At 50.1% G+C, this 20246-nt stretch overlaps 1 protein-coding gene across 1 annotated transcript; it reads right to left on the reverse strand.

The window, feature by feature from the left end:
• Positions 1-1586: 1586 nt before the first annotated feature.
• LOC120392757 (olfactory receptor 1009-like) lies at positions 1587-15501 on the reverse strand. Its single transcript, XM_039517492.1, has 2 exons — positions 15427-15501; positions 1587-2177 (listed from the first exon to the last, which is right to left on the reverse strand). The coding sequence occupies exons 1-2, from the start codon at positions 15499-15501 to the stop codon at positions 1587-1589; spliced, it is 666 nt and encodes a 221-aa protein (XP_039373426.1).
• Positions 15502-20246: the final 4745 nt, after the last annotated feature.

Here is a 20246-nt window from a genome sequence, read left to right on the forward strand (position 1 = left end):
AATCCATGATTGGAATAGTGATGCAAAGCCTCACTAGAAGCCAAGCAGCTCGGAAAGAATGGGATGATCGCAATATAGTAGAACCCTGTTTATCTAACCCTCCATTATCCGGTTCTCCGTATTAACCCAACAACCAGCGCACATCGGTCCAGAAGTGGGCAATCTCTCCTATGGTCACTAGATGGCGATGCAGCCTGGCACGTATCCATTCATCCCATTATTGATGTTTTGGTTAACCAATCTGGCCCTGGTCCCAACTTGATGGGATAAAGGGGGTTCCGCTCTCCTTGTGAGCGATCATTTGATGCAGGGGATCTGCTGCTGGTGTTATTCCTTGTTGAAAAGTACAGATTGCAAAACTGATGGGAGGGGCCTTCTGAGGTGGTAGGGAGGGGTCAGGCTGTTACCTGCAATGTACACAGGCCCCACAGCAGGGACGCAACTCGGACTGTGCATATAAACAGCTTAAAAGTGCATCACAACAGTGAAGCCATTGTCAAGATGCTATTCTGTGCAGAGGATTGTAAGACAGCCCCTGTTCCTGATCTGAGGCCTGAATGCAATAGGGATATCCCACTCGAGAGCATTGAGGTGTGTGAAGGGGTCACCCTAAGTGAAAAGACAGAGGTCATGGCTGGTCTGCAAAGTGACTGGCAGGTATGATCAAGCAGGCCAGGCCTGACTCAGAAAAGTTGCCTAAAATGAACACTGTGGGATCACAACCTGCACCCAGCAAAGCATCCCACAGAACTGGTACATTGCGGCAGCAAGTTCATAAGGAGATGGCAAGCCTGCTTACAACACTCCTTCTCTTACCTCCATATTACAAGTGGCAAACAGAGGGAAAGGGGTTTTAAAGGTATTTAGGCCACATAAATCCCATGGATTTCAACAGGAATTAGGAACTGAAATCCCTTTAAAAAATCGGGCCCAAAGTGATTTGCTCAAGATCACAAAGGAAGTCTGCAGCGGGGGCGGAATTTAAACTCAGACCCCTCTGGCATCCTTCCTTTCTCCTGCGTGTGTCTAATGACGTGTTTCTGCCTATCTAACCCCAGACATAACCATGTCTCTGTCTATCTAACCCCAGAGAAAAACATCCGTCTGTCTAGTGTCTACCTGTCTGTCCTTAAACAGAACCACCTGTCTGACTATCTAGCTATAAAAACACCTCTCCATGTGCACCTCCCTTTATTTAATTGTACAGGGATTTCAGGTGGGGGCTGTGGGAACTGAGATAATAGTGGTGGCAAACGGAAATAATTACAGTCTGAGCATCTCCTCTTTATATCATCTGCTAAATTAAGCAACGTAGTTCAGAAGGTAGTGGAACAAGCAGGGGGAGGTGTCTATATTGCAGAAATCACATATCAGTGCATAAAGGAGAAGCTGTAACACAGTTACTGGACACTGTTTTTCAAGGGACATGGTGCCTTCCTTCATTATGAGGCTCAAGTTCCATTTCCATATTGTTTTCTCCTGTAAATCATATGATGATATGCAGAAATTTCTGCATAATGACTTAATGAGTGAGAACTAGCTCATATCTGCACTCCAGGACTGATCAGAAAAACCAGTCCCCATATTTACATACAGCGAGGAATAATTTTCTGGTGTATTGTCCTCCTCAGGGTGTCCTTCACCTCCTTGTTCCTCAGGCTGTAGATCAGGGGGTTCAGCAGGGGGATCACAAGGGTATCGGACACGGCCACCATTTTCTCCCAGTCCACTGAGCTGCCAGATGAGGGTCGTAAATATGTAAAGATCAGGGTCCCATATAAGAAGGAAACGACAGTCAGGTGGGAGGTGCAGGTGGAGAAGGCTTTGTGCCTTCCTGCCGTGGAGCGGATCCTCAGGATAGCAAAGATGATGTAAGTGTAGGAGATGAGGATGGTGAAAATGGTGCCTATTGTTTCTATGGCTGCAAAGATGAAATGCACTCGCTTATTGATACGAAAGTCAGAGCAGGAGATTTCTTGGAGTGGGCGAATATTGCAGAAGAAATGATCGAGGACATTGGAGTGGCCAAAGGACAGACTGAATACATTGACACAGGTGCTTAGGGAAGAGCCAGCCACCACCTGGAAGCAGACTTTCTTGGACAGGATGACATAATAAAGCAATGGGTGGCAGATGGCCACAAAGCGATCGTAGGCCGTCACAGCCAGGAGGCAAAGCTCATTGTTGGCACAGAAGGAGAAGAGGAAAACTGAACCACACACCCAGGGAAAGAAATGTCTTTACTTGTCACTAGGGAACTGAGCATCGCCTTGGGGGCAATCACAGAGGAGGAGACAACATCTAAGAGGGACAAGTTGCTGAGGAAAAAGTACATGGAGCTGTGGAGTTGGGAGTCAACGCTAATCAGCACAATCATCCCGACATTCCCCACCAGCCTGCAGAAATAAATGGCAAAGAAGAACACAAAGAGGATGTTTTGCAGCTTTAGACTGTCAGTGATTCCCCGGAAAATGAAGCCAGTCACTCTGGTGCAGTTTCCGGGAGCCATTTCTCCTGTCACTGTGCTCTGTGCCAAAGAAGAGGCAGAGGAGGGGATAGAAGCAATGGGTACCACAACAATCAATCTGATGTACAGTGGAGACTCGTGTTCTCTCTTAAGAGATGCCGAAACAACGGAAATTCAATTTCGTCAGAGATTCCAAAGCCCATTTTGATTATCTAGACCAGTGGATTTTTTTCTCATTTGTGGATGAATCCAAAATTTTGAATGGAGGTGGAAATTGTAGACACAATCTGTGGAGCCCTAGGAATCCATGGCCCACAGGTTGACAAGCCTTGTGCTATGGTAACAACCACCTCTGGAGGAGCCCTTAGATACAGTCTGTGGATCCCACGGTGTTCGCAGACGATAAATTCAACCCCCCCAGTCTAGTCCAATTGCTGGTATAACACAGGTCCTAATTTTTTTCCAATAGTTTTCATTGTAAAGTAGAGCATGTCTTTTAAACAATCATCCAATCTTGAATTAAAAATCGTCCGTAAACTGAGTATCCACCACGACCCTTGGTAAATCATCCCAAGAGTTAATTACCCTCCCTGTTAAGAGAAGCTTTTTATGTCGAGCTGGTCAAAATTCCCACCTGTCCCCTTGGAAAGTGTTGAGCTTTTATGAATAAAACCCCAAATCCAAACTATTTTGGGGCTGGTCTATTTTGGCTGAAATCTGAAGTATTTTGGTTTTGAAATGGAGCAACTGGGAGATGTAGTCGAACCAACAAGACTGGCCTATAAAGGAGAATGGAAGCCTGAGGCGCTTCAGCTGGACAGATCAGCATGTGGACCGCTCAGTGCTGAAGGTGTTTGAAAACAGGTCAGAGAAACACCCATCGGGATCTTTCCTTAGTGTTACTTGGTCTTGCCCCAGCATGGGGAGCCTGACTTGACTCCATGAGGTCCCTTCCACCCTACATTGCTAGGACTCCTGAATAACAATATTTGTATTGATTATTGTGATTTTATTTTATTTTATTTGTTGTAAAAACACTGACATTTCCATGGAAAAGTTCAATGCAAAAGAGATTTGTTTGTTTTTGTGGGAGGAGGGGAATTTTCATCTATCTCCTAGGAACGTAGTGTTCCCACTCACTGTAGGGGGTCTGATCCAAAACAGATTGACGCCAAGGGGAGTTTTTCCATTGATTTCAGTGCGCTCTGGGTAAGGCTGTTTGTTAATATCAGATTTAATCATCTTTCCAGCTAGCAGAGTGAGAAGCAAGGCAAGGTAACACTCAGTGTATTTGAACCTTCTGCACTCCCTAATGCAGGAGATCTTCAAGGCAAAGAGATTAGTAAAGTTCACACCGAATTATAAATGTACATGAACTAAGAGAGGAAAAAGCACGTCCTCTTTTTCTGAACTATTCAGTATGAGATTTTGAATACACTGAAATCAGGAAATTGAAAGCAGGGTCTAAAATCCCAAGATGTTTGTGACAGCTTTACCTGCCTTTAATTGATTAGTAGAATCCTAGAATATCAGGGTTGGAAGGGACCTCAGGAGGTATCTAGTCCAACCCCCTGCTCAAAGCAGGACCAAACCCAACTAAATCATCCCAGCCAGGGCTTTGTCAAGCCTGACCTTAAAAACCTCTAAGGATGGAGATTCCACCACCTCCCTAGGGAACCCAGTCCAGTGCTTCACCATCCTTCTAGTGAAATAGTGTTTCCTAATATCCAACCTAAACCTCCCCCACTGCAACTTGAGACCATTGCTCCTTGTTCTGTCATCTGCCACCACTGAGAACAGCCGAGCTCCATCCTCTTTGGAACCTCCCTTCAGGTAGTTGGAAGCAGCTATCAAATCCCCCCTCATTCTTCTCTTCTGCAGACTAAACAATCCCAGTTCCCTCAGCCTCTCCTCATAAGTCATGTGCTCCAGCCCCCTAATCATTTTGGTTGCCCTCCGCTGGACTCTTTCCAATTTTTCCACATTCTTCTTGTAGTGTGGGGCCCCAAACTGGACAGTCTCCAGATGAGGCCTCACCAATGTCGAATAGAGGGGAATGATCACATCCCTCCATCTGCTGGCAATGCCCCTACTTATATAGTCCAAAATGCCATTAGCCTTCTTGGCAACAAGGGCACACTGCTGACTCATATCCAGCTTCTCGTCCACTGTAACCCCTAGGTCCTTTTCTGCAGAACTGCTTCCTAGCCATTCGGTCCCTAGTCTGTAACAGTGAATGGGATTCTTCCGTGCTAAGTGCAGGACTCTGCACTTGTCCTTGTTGAACCTCATCAGGTTTCTTTTGGCCCAATCCTCTAATTTGTCTAGGTCCCTCTGTATCCTATCCCTACCCTCCAGCGTATCTACCACTCCTCCCAGTTTATTGTCATCTGCAAACTTGCTGAGAGTGCAGTCCACGCCATCCTCCAGATCATTAATGAAACAACATCCATAACAAAATTGCATGACCAGTCCACTGGCCAACTCAGCCAATGCAAAATGCAGCCAGGCCCACCCAACCATCTCTCTACGTGGGCTCCTACCTGAAATCTCTTTAAAGGTAAAGTTATGGAGCCAGATCCTGAGTAGCTATAAACTGGAATAGCTGGTGGACTTTTCATTCAAGCACTTTAATACTTTGAGTATCAGAGGGGTAGCCGTGTTAGTCTGGTTCTGTAAAAGCAGCAAAGAATCCTGTGGCACCTTATAGACTAACAGACGTAAGTGGGTATTCACCCACGAAAGCTCATGCTGCAAAACGTCTGTTAGTCTATAAGGTGCCACAGGATTCTTTAATACTTTCAGATCATTTTGGGTTAAAGTCTTGCAAATAAAAACATGGTGAACAATATATTTGCATGAATATTCAGTCATTTCCCTGAGATATGCATCTTCTGCGCAAACTGGTCTTCTTTCGCTGCTTTTTATTACAGCTCCTAGTTTTTTTCAGATTTGCCCATCTATGGTTATGAACAAGGTCACCAGTAACAAAGTTCTTGCATTTCTCCATGAGACTAAGAAACACCAAAGATAGGAATCAAAATTTCCATATGGAAATGGAAGCATAAAGTCATACTCATCTGGAAGCCCCATTTCCTAGTAAGGTGGCTATTTTGGTACTAGATTTCTACAATTCTTTATCTTATCAATGTGAAAAATTAAAACGCATGTGAGCGCGCACACACACACACACACACACACACACACACACACACACACACACACACACACACGTTTCAATTGTCCTGTTGGGACTAATCATGTTTCACCATAATAGGAACCCATCAGAAAACATCAAGAGAAAAAAACATTATATTAAACAGACAACTGAAAAATAAAGGATTTTTTCCACCAAAAGGAATATTAATATATTATTATATCCGTTATCATTTCCAGGTTTCAGAACTGCTCCTAAAACATCATCAACTCTTACCTTGTTGTAACAAAGCAATATCCAGAACACTTTCAAATGCCGTGTTCCCTCCTAACTGTGATGTAATGTGGGATATAAAAGAAATTAATTCAAGAATCATTTTCAGGTAGAAAGAGACAAAGTTGCTAGTAAAGTTAAAATATTTAATCTCTAAGTGAATCCCACTAATACTGTAGCTATTTCAAGAAAGTGAACTGAATGACAATGGCAGAGAAAAAGAATTACTTTAAAAAGAAGGAGGTGAGCATTGTGGAATTTCCAAAGGCTGCTTGCTTCGAAGCAATTGACAATTGCAAATGCCCCCGCCCCCAAGTCAGCATTTTAGAAATGCCAACCACAAACAATGCAAAGTCAACAATTGCAAATATAACTTTCTTGTTATGAAACTAAAAGGCCAGGTGTCACCACAGCCACCTGATCTATGGCGAGGGGTGCTTGGAGTGGTAGATTTAAGCCTCATATTAGCACTCTAGCACCTTTCCATAACTAAACCCGGAGCTATGCTATTTATAAGAAGTCAATTAAAACCACAAAGTAGGAATAAACTCTGATAAGTTCAATAACCAGCATTCTTGTTGAAATCAATAAGATTACGTTCACACTGGTTCACTGTATATTAACTGAAGAGATATGAATGAAGAGCAAAGTTAAGCAGCGAGAGCTGAATTAAAACTATGGGTGAGACCGTCATGCCTGCTCTGGCTTATTGCACAGCCTACAACTGGAGTTCTGCAGTGGGGAAGCAGAGGCAGCAAGTGAGTTTGGAAAAGCTTCCACCTCCAAAGGAAAGGACCTCAATGAATACTAAGTAAAACATCTCCCTCTCTCCCGTGCTCACATGCAGTATCTTATCATCCTGTACAACCTACAGCTACAAATCTCTATAATTTACCGTGAGTGAGTGGAGGCAGTGGGAGGACCAGCCTGTCCTTAGAAGATATTACTTTAGCAGAGTCATAAAGCAGCTTCCTCGAGAATACCCACTGATCTCCACCTAAAGGGCCACAATGAATTGCTGGTCAAACAGCATCAAGAAAGATGGTTCCCTTGGAAGCTAGGTGGGTCCAGAAGTTCCTGTTCCTTCTCCCGCTTCAAACTAAGAAGAAAACTCAACTATGCAAGAGAGATTTCATTCCATTGTTGGTGTGTATCCACCCCGAACCCATGAGACCTTCCATGGGGGCAGAAAATGGTGCACTGGGGAAGCCCATTCCATACTGTACTGTCTTTTTTCACAATCTTCTCTCTCCAGGGCTGTCAACTGGGAATATTTCACCAGCACAAAACCCACTCTGGGAAATTTTAAATGAAAATGTTTGATATGCAAATAAATGAAGCACATTTTTAGGGAAAAAAAAGAAAAAACCCTCCATTAAACAAGATTCTTTGAATCCAAAGGGGTAATTTTAAACAGACTATTTTCAGCTTCATACGCACAGCGTATGAAATCTTTTAACTCGTTACAGCACAATGGACCAGACACTTCAGTTGGTATAAATCACCGAAGCTCTGCTGATGCTGATGGATCTGTGACAACTGACGCCAGGTGATGATCTGTCCTGATATTCCCAAACTCTGACATGCAGCGTTCAGGATAGTTTAGGCAGTTGGTCCCATTTCACTGCAAGTTATTTTGTGAGAGAAAATGAAGACAACATTTTGGGGTCAAAAGCATCAGCACTTTGAGAGCAGAAAAACAATCTTTTCTCTTGGTCGACAGAATGGATTTTGAAGCTTTCATCAGGTATTAGAACTGAAAGAAAAAGAGATCACTCACCTTAGTCTTTGCCTCGTAATATTAATACTTGTTGCAAGACAGATCTCTCTTTCTTGAACTCAAATGGATTGTATAAGGGGTAATTGGAGGTGGGATTTATTTGTTCTGCCAACACAAGAGGACAGAATAGCAGGGTTGGAAGGGACCTCAGGAGGTATCTAGTCTAACCCTTGCTCCAGGCAGGACCCATCCCCAAACAGAATTTTACCCCAATTCCCTTGATGGCCTCCTCAAGGATTGAGCTCAGAAGCCTGGATTTAACAGGCCAATTCTTAAACCACTGAGCTATTCCTCCTCAGGGTGCTGAATCTCAGGTCAGGCACAGGTGGGGTATGTGTCTCATTAAAATACCAGTTGCGTCTCCCGGCAGCAGGAGGTCGTTAGACACCAATATATGGTCTTCAAATATTGTTCAAGTTCTTAGACGTGTTGATGCTTCTCTTTGCCTTTCCCTCTGTTTCATGCAGTTCATGTATCTAAAAATCCCCCCTAGCAAGAAGCACGTCCAATCACAAATACACTTAGAGGAGCACGGCAAGATTTTAATCAATATCTGCCAGGATTAAAGCTGTGAAGACGGTTTCTTTCAGAGCAGCAGGACTAGACGTCTGTGTGTCGCTCAGCCAAAGGGCAAGGAGCATTCTGCTGCTCAGCGCTGAGCGAGAAGGAACATTTGCAGCAGCAGCATGAGAGGGTCCAGGAGTCCAGTAAAAAGTCAGGAAATGCAGCTGCACATGCCCGTCCGATTCAGATCTCGATTGAGCGCTGCCAAGGGCCTCCAGCAAAGAGCCTGTCTTGCCACATGCCATTTAGCTGAGCCCTGGCGGGATCCTTATCAGGCAGGATAACGAGGGTGATGCTGCAGCTGAGAACAGGGAAGATCCTGCCAATGTCCCTAAAGGCCAGGATGTGACCTCACATTAGATCAGGAGGACCAGTTTGGAGACGATAGCAGTGAAAACTCTGCAGAGGGGGATGTGCCTGGCCAGAGACTGGAAGTCCAGGTGGTTACTGCAGCTCTCTAACCCCTCCCTCCCATTGTTTTCTAGAGAAATTGGACTTTCAACACTGAGGATTTGGTAGATTATGGCCAAATAATTTACTGTCCTGGATATTACGCCCTGCATTGTAGTGTGTGTCTGGGGGGTAGTGCAGACGCCACAACATTTGCATGGCCTCCTCTCCCTTCCCCTCCCTTCCACCAGCCTCTGCTGGGCACAATCCCAAGTGGATGCAGGGCACTGGGGGGAAAGGTTTCGGAAAAGCTAGCTTTGCTGTTTATCCAAGAGTTCAGAGTATGGGCTGTACGGCTTGTGCTGAAGCCCATGGCCTGTAGCAAGTTCACGACTAGAAATCAGTGCCCCCCTGTCTGTTTCACCACGGGCAGGCAGGTGGGAGATGGAGGGGTTCAAACTCGGCTTGGATCAATGCTCTCCATCCTAGCTCAGGCTTTCGTTGGTTTCCTTCGTTTCCCCCCAGTCCTGGTAGCTTATTCTGGGAAGTTTCTCAGGCAGCAGTAATTCTCCATGGCCTTTCAAGAGAACTGGGAGTGCAAACCTGCTTGGGCCTCCATATTAGCCAGGTCCCTACCAAATTCAGGGCTCACTTTGACTAATTTACAAACCCTCTGGCCTTGAAATTGACCAACGTCATCATTTCGATGTTTCCACCTGACATTTCCTGGTATTGTAACCATGGGGGTCCCCACCAACCTGGGAGAATGGGGGAGTTCAGAGGTTGTTGTGGGGGGGGGGTCACAGCATTGCCACCCTCACTTCTGTACTGCCTTCAGACCTGGCTCCAAGGGCAGCAGCCAGCAACCTTTCTGAAGCTAGAGGAGGTTCCCAGATGTGCAGGTGGGTCCCTGCTGTTGGGAGCACCTCAGCTCCTACCGACTACTTGGGAGCACCTCGGCTCCTACCATTTTCGGGGCATCCAGAGAAATGGACCCCTGAGCCCCAGAAGGACCTGCAAGGGAAGCCCTGAGCCGCCGCTGCAGATGCCGGGCAGAAGCTCCGAGCCCAGGCACCCAGAGCGCCGGCAGGAGTGGGGAGGGGCATGGAAATCCTGAGCCCGGTGCCCCAGCACTGGCTGCAGCCACAGGGGGCCAGAAGCTCTGAGTCAGGGCACCCAGAGACGTGAGTGGAGCAGAAGCTGCCAAGGCCAAAGCCCTGAGCCCAACGCCAGGCTGATGCAGTGCGCTCACTTCTGCATTTCCTCTGCAGGTGTGTCTGATATCCCCACGGAGAGGAAGTCCTGTCCCCAGTCGGGCAGAGAAACAGCTAGGAGGCCCCTACTGGGTTCTCCTGGCCGGGGAGTCCAGCAGGACGGGGAGATCGTATTTTATGGGGCAGGGCTAATTCGATCTAGCCAAAAAAGGCACAACAAGAACCAACAACAGCCAGCTGAAGCCCGAGAAATTCAAATGAGACGTAGCCACACATTTCTGACAGTGAGGGAGACTAGCCACTGGAAGAAATTACCCAGGGGAGAGGTGGAGTCTCTGTTTCCTGGTGTCCTACCATCATAACTGGTTGGGAAGGTGCCTTTTAGTGACTTACAAGCAATTGGGCTTCATATGGTGCAAAGTGTGTGAAATTTCATAGCCTGTGAAATAGAGGCCAGATTAGGAGATCAAATTGTTTCATAACCTCTATGAAAAGCTCAGTGAGGAACAGACTCTGCTGTTTTACTGGGTGGCCTGCTTGCTCCCCAGAATCAATAATGAGCAAGTGGGGTGATCTGGGGTGCAGCTCAAACATCCAGCTGGGCTGGCCAGGGGCAGACATCAGGCCTGCCAGGGAAAGGTGGGTGTGGCAGTGACTTCACAAAGGCCTTTGGCAGGAACTCAGCCTATTGGGCAAAGATGATGAGGCGTCTGTGACCTCACAGAGCTCCCTTGCCAACAGCCAGGCAGGACAGGGATGCAGGGCAGGGGAACTCGAGAGCCCTGTAGCCTTGCTGCAGCAAGCCTCCAGCTCGCGGTCTCTCACCAGGACCAAGAGACGTTGGTGTGCAGGACATTCAGTGCGTGTGTTTTTCATTCCCATGTATTTGGTTCAAAGACGTTGTCATCTGTGTAGAAGGTAAGAAAAAATATAGGTTCTAGATATAGATACAAGATAGGAGACTCTATCCTAGCAGATTCAAAGGCATCACCACCCTCCTAGGGAAAAAGTTTTTCCTGATATCCGAGCCTTCCACACTGCAACTTGAGAGCATTGCTCCTTGTTCTGTCATCTGCCAGCTCTAAGATTTCATGAGAATCAATCTTTCATTAGGAAAATAATTCAAAAATGCAAATACAAAACACTTTGAGTGAAATCAACCCCTCCTGATCTTTAGTGTTCATGTGCGGGCCTTGGGGGCCAGACTGAGACCCTCATGGGCTTGTAACACCCAAGAAGCCAGTAAAATAATTCCAGTTCTCTTAGCATCCAAGCCTCCCTAATCCAAGGAACACCTGAGAGCTGGGGGAGACAGAGGGGTGCTGAGAATGTCTAACTCATGACTGAAAATACAGAGATGTGTTATTGGCTTTGGTTGGGGGACAAGTAACAAATCTGTCGGGATTCTTACCCCAAACAATAATCGCCCATTGTCCTTTAGAGCACGAGGGCCCTAACGCGCCTGACTTGCTCAAATCTCTCTCCTGCTAGGGCTGAGAGAATTTTCTCCATCCCCCATGATACCGAGGGAAAGAGAAAAGAAGTGACCTCTCTTTGGTCACACAGCAAGGCCATGCCAGAGCTAGAAAGAGAAGCATAAGAAAGAAGTTGTATCAAAATGTTTTGCATTTCAAACTAACCGATTTCTTAAACAAAGGCAATTTGATGTGTGGTTCGTGAACTGAAATGATACATTCTAGTCTCCACATGTTTCTAGACTGATGAACCAGTAGATCTACCCCTTAGTTTTTATCCATAGATTGAGGGAGGAAAACAAGTTTGCCTGTTTCGTGAATTCCCAATGGCTTTCTTGAATTTCAGCAAACTAGTCGATTGAACTGAACGATTTGAATAAACTGAAAGGAAGACAATATTTTCTGCACCTTTCAAGGAAGCTACTGCTGCCCGAAGCTGGGTTAGCATTTCAGCTAGCTTTGCTTCCAGGGCCTTAGCTATCACATCAGTGGTGCGACTGTCTGAAAAGCTTGGCAGTGAACATGTTCTACTGAATGTTATTTTTTCTCTTCTATTTAAATTATTTAAAAGATTGTCATAAATTGGGCCCTTATCAGAGGTTGTCAATTTCCAATATAATTATGACAGTGATGGAGACTAGCCACTGGAAGAAATTACCCAGGGGAGAGGTGGAGTCTCTGTTTCCTGGTGTCCTACCATCATAACTGGTTGGGAAGGTGCCTTTTAGTGAATTACAAGCAAATGGGCTCAATAGGGCGCTAAGAGTGTGAAATTTCATAGCCCGTGAAATAGAGGCCAGATTAGGAGACTGAATTGTTTCACAACTGATGCCTCTATGAAAAACTCAGTGTGGGGTGCGGAACAGACTCTGCTGTTTTACTGGGTAGCCTGCTTGCTCCCCAGAATCAATAATGAGCAAGTGGGGTGATCCGGGGTGCAGCTCAAACATCCAGCGGGGCTGGCCAGGGGCAGAGGTCAGGCCTGCCAGGGAAAGGTGGGTGTGGCAGTGACTTCACAAAAGCTTTTGGCAGGAACTCAGCCCATTGAGCAAAGACAATTAGTTGGGAATTGGTCCTGCTTTGAGCAGGGGGTTGGACTAGACACCTCCTGAGGTCCCTTCCAACCCTGATAGTCTATGATTCTATGAGTGAGATGTCTGTGACCTCACAGAGCTCCCTTGCCAACAGCCAGGCAGGACAGGGATGTGGGGCAGGGGGAACCTCACAGAGCCCTGGAGCCTTGCTGCAGCAAGCCTCCATCTTCCCTTTACCAGAGAAAGGTTATGAGCAGACAATGGCTGGAAGCTGAAGCTAGACCAATACACACTGGAAAGAAGGCGAGGAGCATTTTTAACATTAGAGTTTGGAGCAATTCACTGAGGGTTGTGCTGGATTTTCCACAACTGGCCTCTTTTAAAATCAAGCTTGGGTGTTTTACTAAAAACCTGCTCTAATTCCTATGGGAATTCTTTTGAGGCACATTCTATGGCCGAAGTGAAAGAGAAAGTCAGACGACAGTGGTTTCCTCTGGGCTTGGAATTAATCTGTGACTCGCTGGGAGCGTTTGAAATGTGGCCATTTTGCTTCCCTCTTGTCCCTTCTTCTCAATTGGAAAACGGGCCACCAGAAAAGCCTGATTTCCACCCTGTGCCCCTTCCATTCGTGCTGTAAGCTGAAGGGCATTGTGACTTGAGAATGAATTCAGCCAGTCAGTGCTAACTCTCCACAGGTGATTTGCATAAGTCAGTAAATGAGCCTGCAGGTTTCCGTGGGAGCGATGCCCAAGGCAGGGCTCAGGCTTCGGGTTTACGCTCCGGGTTAGTGGAGTCAGGGAGCGACAGGTGGCTGAGTTACCTCTGGTGTCACAATGTTACTGCTCAGGTTCCTCTGCCTGCTGCACCACCTGGGCAATGACTGTCAAGGGGAAGGTTTTGTGGATTTGAAACTTAGAAACCAGGAAGCGCAGGAGAGGACTGGCTTAGAGAGTTTGGCAGTAAAATGTAGGTTTTGTGGCAATATCCTGTGCAATTGCCACTGGATCTGGGACGGAGACAGCATTCCCGCCCCTCCCACCACCTCTTAGCTGGGCCTACATAAAAGAGACTAGCTAGAGTTTTGCACACTTGTTTGTTTGAGACTGAGCAAATAAGGCCCAACAAATTACTGCTAGGATGAATTTTGCTGCCTCCTCTCCTTGACTAGAATACAAGCAGTTTCTGATTCTCTCAGATGAAGTAGTTCTTCTAAAATCAAGGGCAAGACCAGTCAGTGGCTTTTTCACAACCTAACCCCCCCTCCCCCACAAAAGAGATTTTATTTTTATTTAAACTGGGTTTTTTAAATTTATATTGAAAAGCTTTTTTAAACTTATCCAGTATAAAATTTGAAATGATGACAAGTGATGTTAAGGACTCTAGTTGCTCCAGCCTATTAAAGTAATTTAAATAACTACATATATGAAGAAGTCCATGTTTGCTTCCAAGTGTCAGGGGAAGTCAAAGCACTGAACTGTTGGAAGTCATTGCCTAAGCACCTGGGGGTCCAGAAGTTATTGAAACACTCAGCCAGATTTTGGCAGCACTAGCCTCTTCTGCGGGTGCAGAAAGAATATTTTCTTCATTCCAGTTGATGCAGCTACTTCATTCAAATGTAAGAAACTGATTGGGAGTTGAAAAAGGATGAAGGCTTCTTTTCCCTTGTAAAATATGAATAAAGGCTAGAGAGGAGGAGGTGTGAGCTACTACTTCTAAAATCTGGAAGGACGTTATGAGCAGGAACAATCAGTTCAGTGCACGAACTAGAGATACTTCTTTACCTCAGTTTGTTTGAAATGAAAACAAATGGTTCAGTCAACCTTTTTGTTTTTCTGTATCCTGCAAAACCAGCAAGTCAGCATGTTTCAATGAATCCCTATTCCTAGCATCATAGAAGACTAGGGCTGGAACAGACCTCAGGAGGTATCTAGTCCAACCCACCTGCTGCAGGCAGGACCAACCCCAACTTCATCATCCCAGCCAGGGCTTTGTCAAGCTGACCTTTAAAAACTTGTAAGGATGGAGATTCCACCACCTCCCTAGGGAACCCATTCCAGGGCTTCACCACCCTCCTAGTGAACTAGTGTTTCCTAATAGCCAAGCTAAGCCTTCCACAGTGCAACTTGAGACCATTGCTCCGTGTTCTGTCATCGGCCACCACTAAGAATTTCATGAGAATCAATCTCTCATTAGGAAAATAACTCAAAAATACAACTACAAAACATTTGGAATGAAATCAATCCACCCTGACCTGTAGTGTCAGGGGGTGTGGGCCTCTGAGGCTAGACTGAGATGCTCATTGGCTAAAACCACCCAGTGAGCCAGTAACAATATCCACTCCTGTTACCGTCCAAGCCACCGCAGTCCAAGGAACAGCTGAGGGCTGCGGGAGACAGAGGGGTGCCGAGAAGGTCTAACTCATGACTGCCAACCCAGAGATGTGTTATTGGCTTTGGATGGGGGACAAGGAGCAAATCCATCAGTCACTACAACAGGTCCCACTTGGAGCCAGGGAGACTGGGAATCGAGTCCTGCTGGCACTGCCAGCTCTGGCTTTCTGGAGGAGGAGGAAGCCCCCAGGTCCGCTAGCTGACCCTGAGGCACCTTCTGGGCCCAAATGGAGGTGGCCCCGGTACAGCTATGGAGTGTCCCAGGAGCGTTCCGCTAGTGGCATTGTATTGTTTTCACAGCCAGTTTAGAGCTCTGGTTTCTACCCCTTGCCCTGCTGGCAGGGCATTGAGCGGCACCTGTTGCCGGCCACCTGGGTGCGGAGAGCGAGGAGGGTAAAGGGAGGAGCAACCCCGAGCATCTGCCATTCAGCATCATCTGATCTAGAGTAAGTAAGTGGAGTTCTCCAGAGCCATCCCCAGTGTGGTGGGAATATCCCACCACTAGGGCTCCCAGCCCGTCCCTTGTCAGGGTTTGTTCCCCAGGTTAAGGGTTCCTGTGCCCTGTGGTGGGATGTGTCGGGAGGAGAAATTGCCTCAGCAGAGGGGAGGTGGGCAGAGGAGCAGGCAGGCTTGTTAATGAGAGGCTGCTTTGAAGCCAGACTCATGGCTGCTCCCCACTCACTTCCAGGATGAGGCGAATCAAGCAGATGCTCAGGAGGAAGGCCGGGCAGGTGGCTCCACAGCCAGAAGAAGACATCAGCCCACCTGCCCAGGTGGAGAGCGGCCCCTCTGTCCCCGCAGGCGGGGAAGAGGCTCGTGGCCAGGGGAAAGGGAGGAGCTGCTTCGCCTGCTGGAGGAGGCGGAAGACAGCAGCTCCTCTAGCTGACCCGGAGGCACCTTCTGGGCCGAAACGGAGGTGTCCCCGGGTTCAGCCGTGGAGCAGAGAGCCAGGGGAGGGCAGGAGCCGGGGACGGCAGCTCTGGGGCTTCCTTTTCAGGAAGCCAAGGATCCAGGATCTGCGCCCCAGGGCCCAGCAGGAGCCGCCAACCATCGTGGCAGCTGAGGGGCCCTGCGCCAGCCCGACCCTGGCCCCAGAGGAGCCTCCCGCTGGCACCACCCTGGCCCCGGAAGAGCCTCCCGCCGGCACCACCCTGGCCACGGAAGAGCCTCCCGCCGGCACCACCCTGGCCCAGGAGAAGCCTCCTGCCGGCACCATCCTGGTGACTGAGAAGCCTCCTGCCAGCACTACCCTGGCCACGGAGGAGCCTCCCGCTAGCCCCACCCTGGCCACGGAGGAGCCTCCTGCCAGCCCCAGCCTGGCAACTCAGAAGCCTCCCGCCAGCCCCAGCCTGGCACTTGTGGCGCCTCCTCCCAGCCCAGAGCAGGAGTTCAGTGACAGCACCAGCTCTGTATTCTCCTGCGGGTCCAGCAGCTCCTCCGTGGGGTCTGGGAGCCCTGTGTTTCAAGGCTCCCTCTTTGGAGGTGAGGGGAGACCCAGGGGAAAGGGAGGAGGACTGGGGCGGTGGGGACTAGTAACACCCTGTGCCCATCCGACCATCCCCCAGCCAGGGCCCAATCCACCCACCCGGTATCTGAGCCCTTCCCAGCCAGGAAGGAAACTCCCCCCGAACACCCTGGGGCAGGGGAGCAGCCTCCCCGTCTGGCAGGTGGGAACTGAGATGCAGAGGAAGGGCTGTGGGCCTGGTCACACAATCCTGGGTGTAGATCTGGGAAGTGGACTGGGTCCCGGCCTAGAGCCTTTCCCCCAGGGGCACCTTCGCTTCTGCCCCTTTATTCTCCCCTCTGGCTATGGGGTCTGAGAGTGTGAAATGAACAGGAGGGTGTCGGGTCCTGGCACATAGCCTGGATTGGAGCTCCCCTTGGCTTGGACCCCAGGCTCAGAGACATCTTTGTCATCCCGCTGTCCTTCTGTTATTGCTAGGAAGGGAGTCCCCCGATGAGGGGTCTCCAGGCTCCAGTAAGTCATCCACATTCCCGCCCGCATGTACCCCCTGCCCTGCCCTCCGGTTTCTCGCTGTTGACTCTGGCTGGACTCTTGACTCCGGTCTCTGGCTATGACTTTGGTGTGACCCTTCTTGGCTCCAGATTTGGGTTCTGAACCCCGGCTCAGTATTCTCCTTGCCTTTCTCTAGCCTCGCTCCAGGCCCTCCAGCCACCCGCTCCAGCCCTGCCTCCTCCTCCTCCTGGTCTTCCCCAACACCGGCAATTTCGACCACCCAGCTTTGACCTCCGGCGCAGATATGGACTCTGGCTCCGGATGTGCCTGCACATAGTCAACACCTGGCTGCAGTAGACAGGCCTGTAGTGAGGCGGTCTGGCTCCCGGCCGCACCTGAGAGGGAGGAGCCAGAACAGCCGCCACAGTGGGGGGAGCCATTGCCGCCTGTCCCCGCCCCCCGGAAGTCAAGGGGCGGGACAGGAAGTATAAAAGCCCCGGCCCAGCGCTCAGTTGCAGCCCGGCGGCCGGAGAGGACAGACGCTCCTGACCGAGCTCCTGCTGGACCGAGCCTGCCCCGAGCCCGGTATCCTGAAGTGGACTGGCCGAGCCTTCCCCGAGCACGGTACAACGAGGAGCTACCTGAGCGTAACCCGGACCCGCGTCCTGAGGAGCAGCCTGAGCTAGACGAAATTCAGCACGACGAGGAGCCCATGGTGTGGGACCCAGCGCCGGACACCGGTACTGAGCAGGTACCCATGGAGGGGGAAATGGAAAGTAGCCCGGGGGTAGCTGACCCCAGTCTGGCTACAGCAGACGTTGAGCCGATGTCGGTGTGTTGCGGTCAGGACCCCACCGACCCAGCAGCAGACTAACTGCTGCTGTTAGGGCCCCGGGCTGGGACACAGTGGAGTGGGTGGGCCTGTGTCCCCCCTGCCACCCCACTCACGGGTGGCAGTCTCCCCCTCACCCCAGCGCTCAGACACAGAAGTCTGGACCTACCAGCTGGTTGCTCAGCTCCCGCCAAGGACCTGAGTCCTGAACTATTGCTGTGTGCTCAGCTCCCGCCAAGGACCTGAGCCCTGAACTATTGCTGTGTGCTCAGCTCCCGCCAAGGACCTGAGCCCTGAACTATTGCTGTGTGCTCAGCTCCCGCCAAGGACCTGAGCCCTGAACTATTGCTGTCGCTCAGCTCCCGCCAAGGACCTGAGCCCTGAACTATTGCTGTGTGCTCAGCTCCCGCCAAGGACCTGAGCCCTGAACTATTGCTGTGTGCTCAGCTCCCGCCAAGGACCTGAGCCCTGAACTATTGCTGTGTGCTCAGCTACCGCCAAGGACATGAGCCCTGAACTATTGCTGTGTGCTCAGCTCCCGCCAAGGACCTGAGCCCTGAACTATTGCTGTGTGCTCAGCTCCCGCCAAGGACCTGAGCCCTGAACCATTGCTGTGTGCTCAGCTCCCGCCAAGGACCTGAGCCCTGAACTATTGCTGTGTGCTCAGCTCCCGCCAAGGACCTGAGCCCTGAACTATTGCTGTGTGCTCAGCTCCCGCCAAGGACCTGAGCCCTGAACTATTGCTGTCGCTCAGACCCGCCAAGGACCTGAGCCCTGAACTATTGCTGTGTGCTCAGCTCCCGCCAAGGACCTGAGCCCTGAACTATTGCTGTGTGCTCAGCTCCCGCCAAGGACCTGAGCCCTGAACTATTGCTGTGTGCTCAGCTCCCGCCAAGGACCTGAGCCCTGAACTATTGCTGTCGCTCAGCTCCCGCCAAGGACCTGAGCCCTGAACTATTGCTGTGTGCTCAGCTCCCGCCAAGGACCTGAGCCCTGAACTATTGCTGTGTGCTCAGCTCCCGCCAAGGACCTGAGCCCTGAACTATTGCTGTGTGCTCAGCTCCCGCCAAGGACCTGAGCCCTGAACTATTGCTGTGTGCTCAGCTCCCGCCAAGGACCTGAGCCCTGAACTATTGCTGTCGCTCAGCTCCCGCCAAGGACCTGAGCCCTGAACTATTGCTGTGTGCTCAGCTCCTGCCAAGGACCTGAGCCCTGAACTATTGCTTTGTGCTCAGCTCCCGCCAAGGACCTGAGCCCTGAACTATTGCTGGTGCTCATCGCCCACCATAGACCTGAGCCCTGAACTATTGCTGAGTGCTCAGCTCCCGCCAAGGACCTGAGCCCTGAACTATTGCTGTGTGCTCAGCTCCCGCCAAGGACCTGAGCCCTGAACTATTGCTGTGTGCTCAGCTCCCGCCAAGGACCTGAGCCCTGAACTATTGCTGTGTGCTCAGCTCCCGCCATGGACCTGAGCCCTGAACTATTGCTGTGTGCTCAGCTCCCGCCAAGGACCTGAGCCCTGAACTATTGCTGTCGCTCAGCTCCCGCCAAGGACCTGAGCCCTGAACTATTGCTGTCGCTCAGCTCCCGCCAAGGACCTGAGCCCTGAACTATTGCTGTGTGCTCAGCTCCCGCCAAGGACCTGAGCCCTGAACTATTGCTGTGTGCTCAGCTCCCGCCAAGGACCTGAGCCCTGAACTATTGCTGTGTGCTCAGCTCCCGCCAAGGACCTGAGCCCTGAACTATTGCTGTGTGCTCAGCTCCCGCCAAGGACATGAGCCCTGAACTATTGCTATAGCTCAGCTCCCGCCAAGGACCTGAGTCCTGAACTATTGCTGTGTGCTCAGCTCCCGCCAAGGACCTGAGCCCTGAACTATTGCTGTGTGCTCAGCTCCCGCCAAGGACCTGAGCCCTGAACTATTGCTGTGTGCTCAGCTCCCGCCAAGGACCTGAGCCCTGAACTATTGCTGTGTGCTCAGCTCCCGCCAAGGACCTGAGCCCTGAACTATTGCTGTGTGCTCAGCTCCCGCCAAGGACCTGAGCCCTGAACTATTGCTGTCGCTCAGCTCCCGCCAAGGACCTGAGCCCTGAACTATTGCTGTCGCTCAGCTCCCGCCAAGGACCTGAGCCCTGAACTATTGCTGTGTGCTCAGCTCCCGCCAAGGACCTGAGCCCTGAACTATTGCTGTGTGCTCAGCTCCCGCCAAGGACCTGAGCCCTGAACTATTGCTGTGTGCTCAGCTCCCGCCAAGGACCTGAGCCCTGAACTATTGCTGTGTGCTCAGCTCCCGCCAAGGACCTGAGCCCTGAACTATTGCTGTGTGCTCAGCTCCCGCCAAGGACCTGAGCCCTGAACTATTGCTGTGTGCTCAGCTCCCGCCAAGGACCTGAGCCCTGAACTATTGCTGTCGCTCAGCTCCCGCCAAGGACCTGAGCCCTGAACTATTGCTGTGTGCTCAGCTCCCGCCAAGGACCTGAGCCCTGAACTATTGCTGTGTGCTCAGCTCCCGCCAAGGACCTGAGCCCTGAACTATTGCTGTGTGCTCAGCTCCCGCCAAGGACCTGAGCCCTGAACTATTGCTGTGTGCTCAGCTCCCGCCAAGGACCTGAGCCCTGAACTATTGCTGTGTGCTCAGCTCCCGCCAAGGACCTGAGCCCTGAACTATTGCTGTCGCTCAGCTCCCGCCAAGGACCTGAGCCCTGAACTATTGCT

The sequence above is a fragment of the Mauremys reevesii genome, unplaced genomic scaffold, assembly GCF_016161935.1.
Source record: "Mauremys reevesii isolate NIE-2019 unplaced genomic scaffold, ASM1616193v1 Contig113, whole genome shotgun sequence".
NCBI lineage: Eukaryota > Metazoa > Chordata > Testudines > Geoemydidae > Mauremys > Mauremys reevesii.

Bases quoted from the DNA above. Each gene is read 5' to 3' on its own strand.
- LOC120392757 (XM_039517492.1), bottom strand. From the start codon at position 15,501: ATGTCTTCTTCTGGCTGTGGAGCCACCTGCCCGGCCTTCCTCCTGAGC. The intron at 2,178-15,426 runs GTGAGTGGGGAG...GCCAACAATGAG, and splicing joins TGATTCGCCTCATCCTGGAA to CTTTGCCTCCTGGCTGTGAC.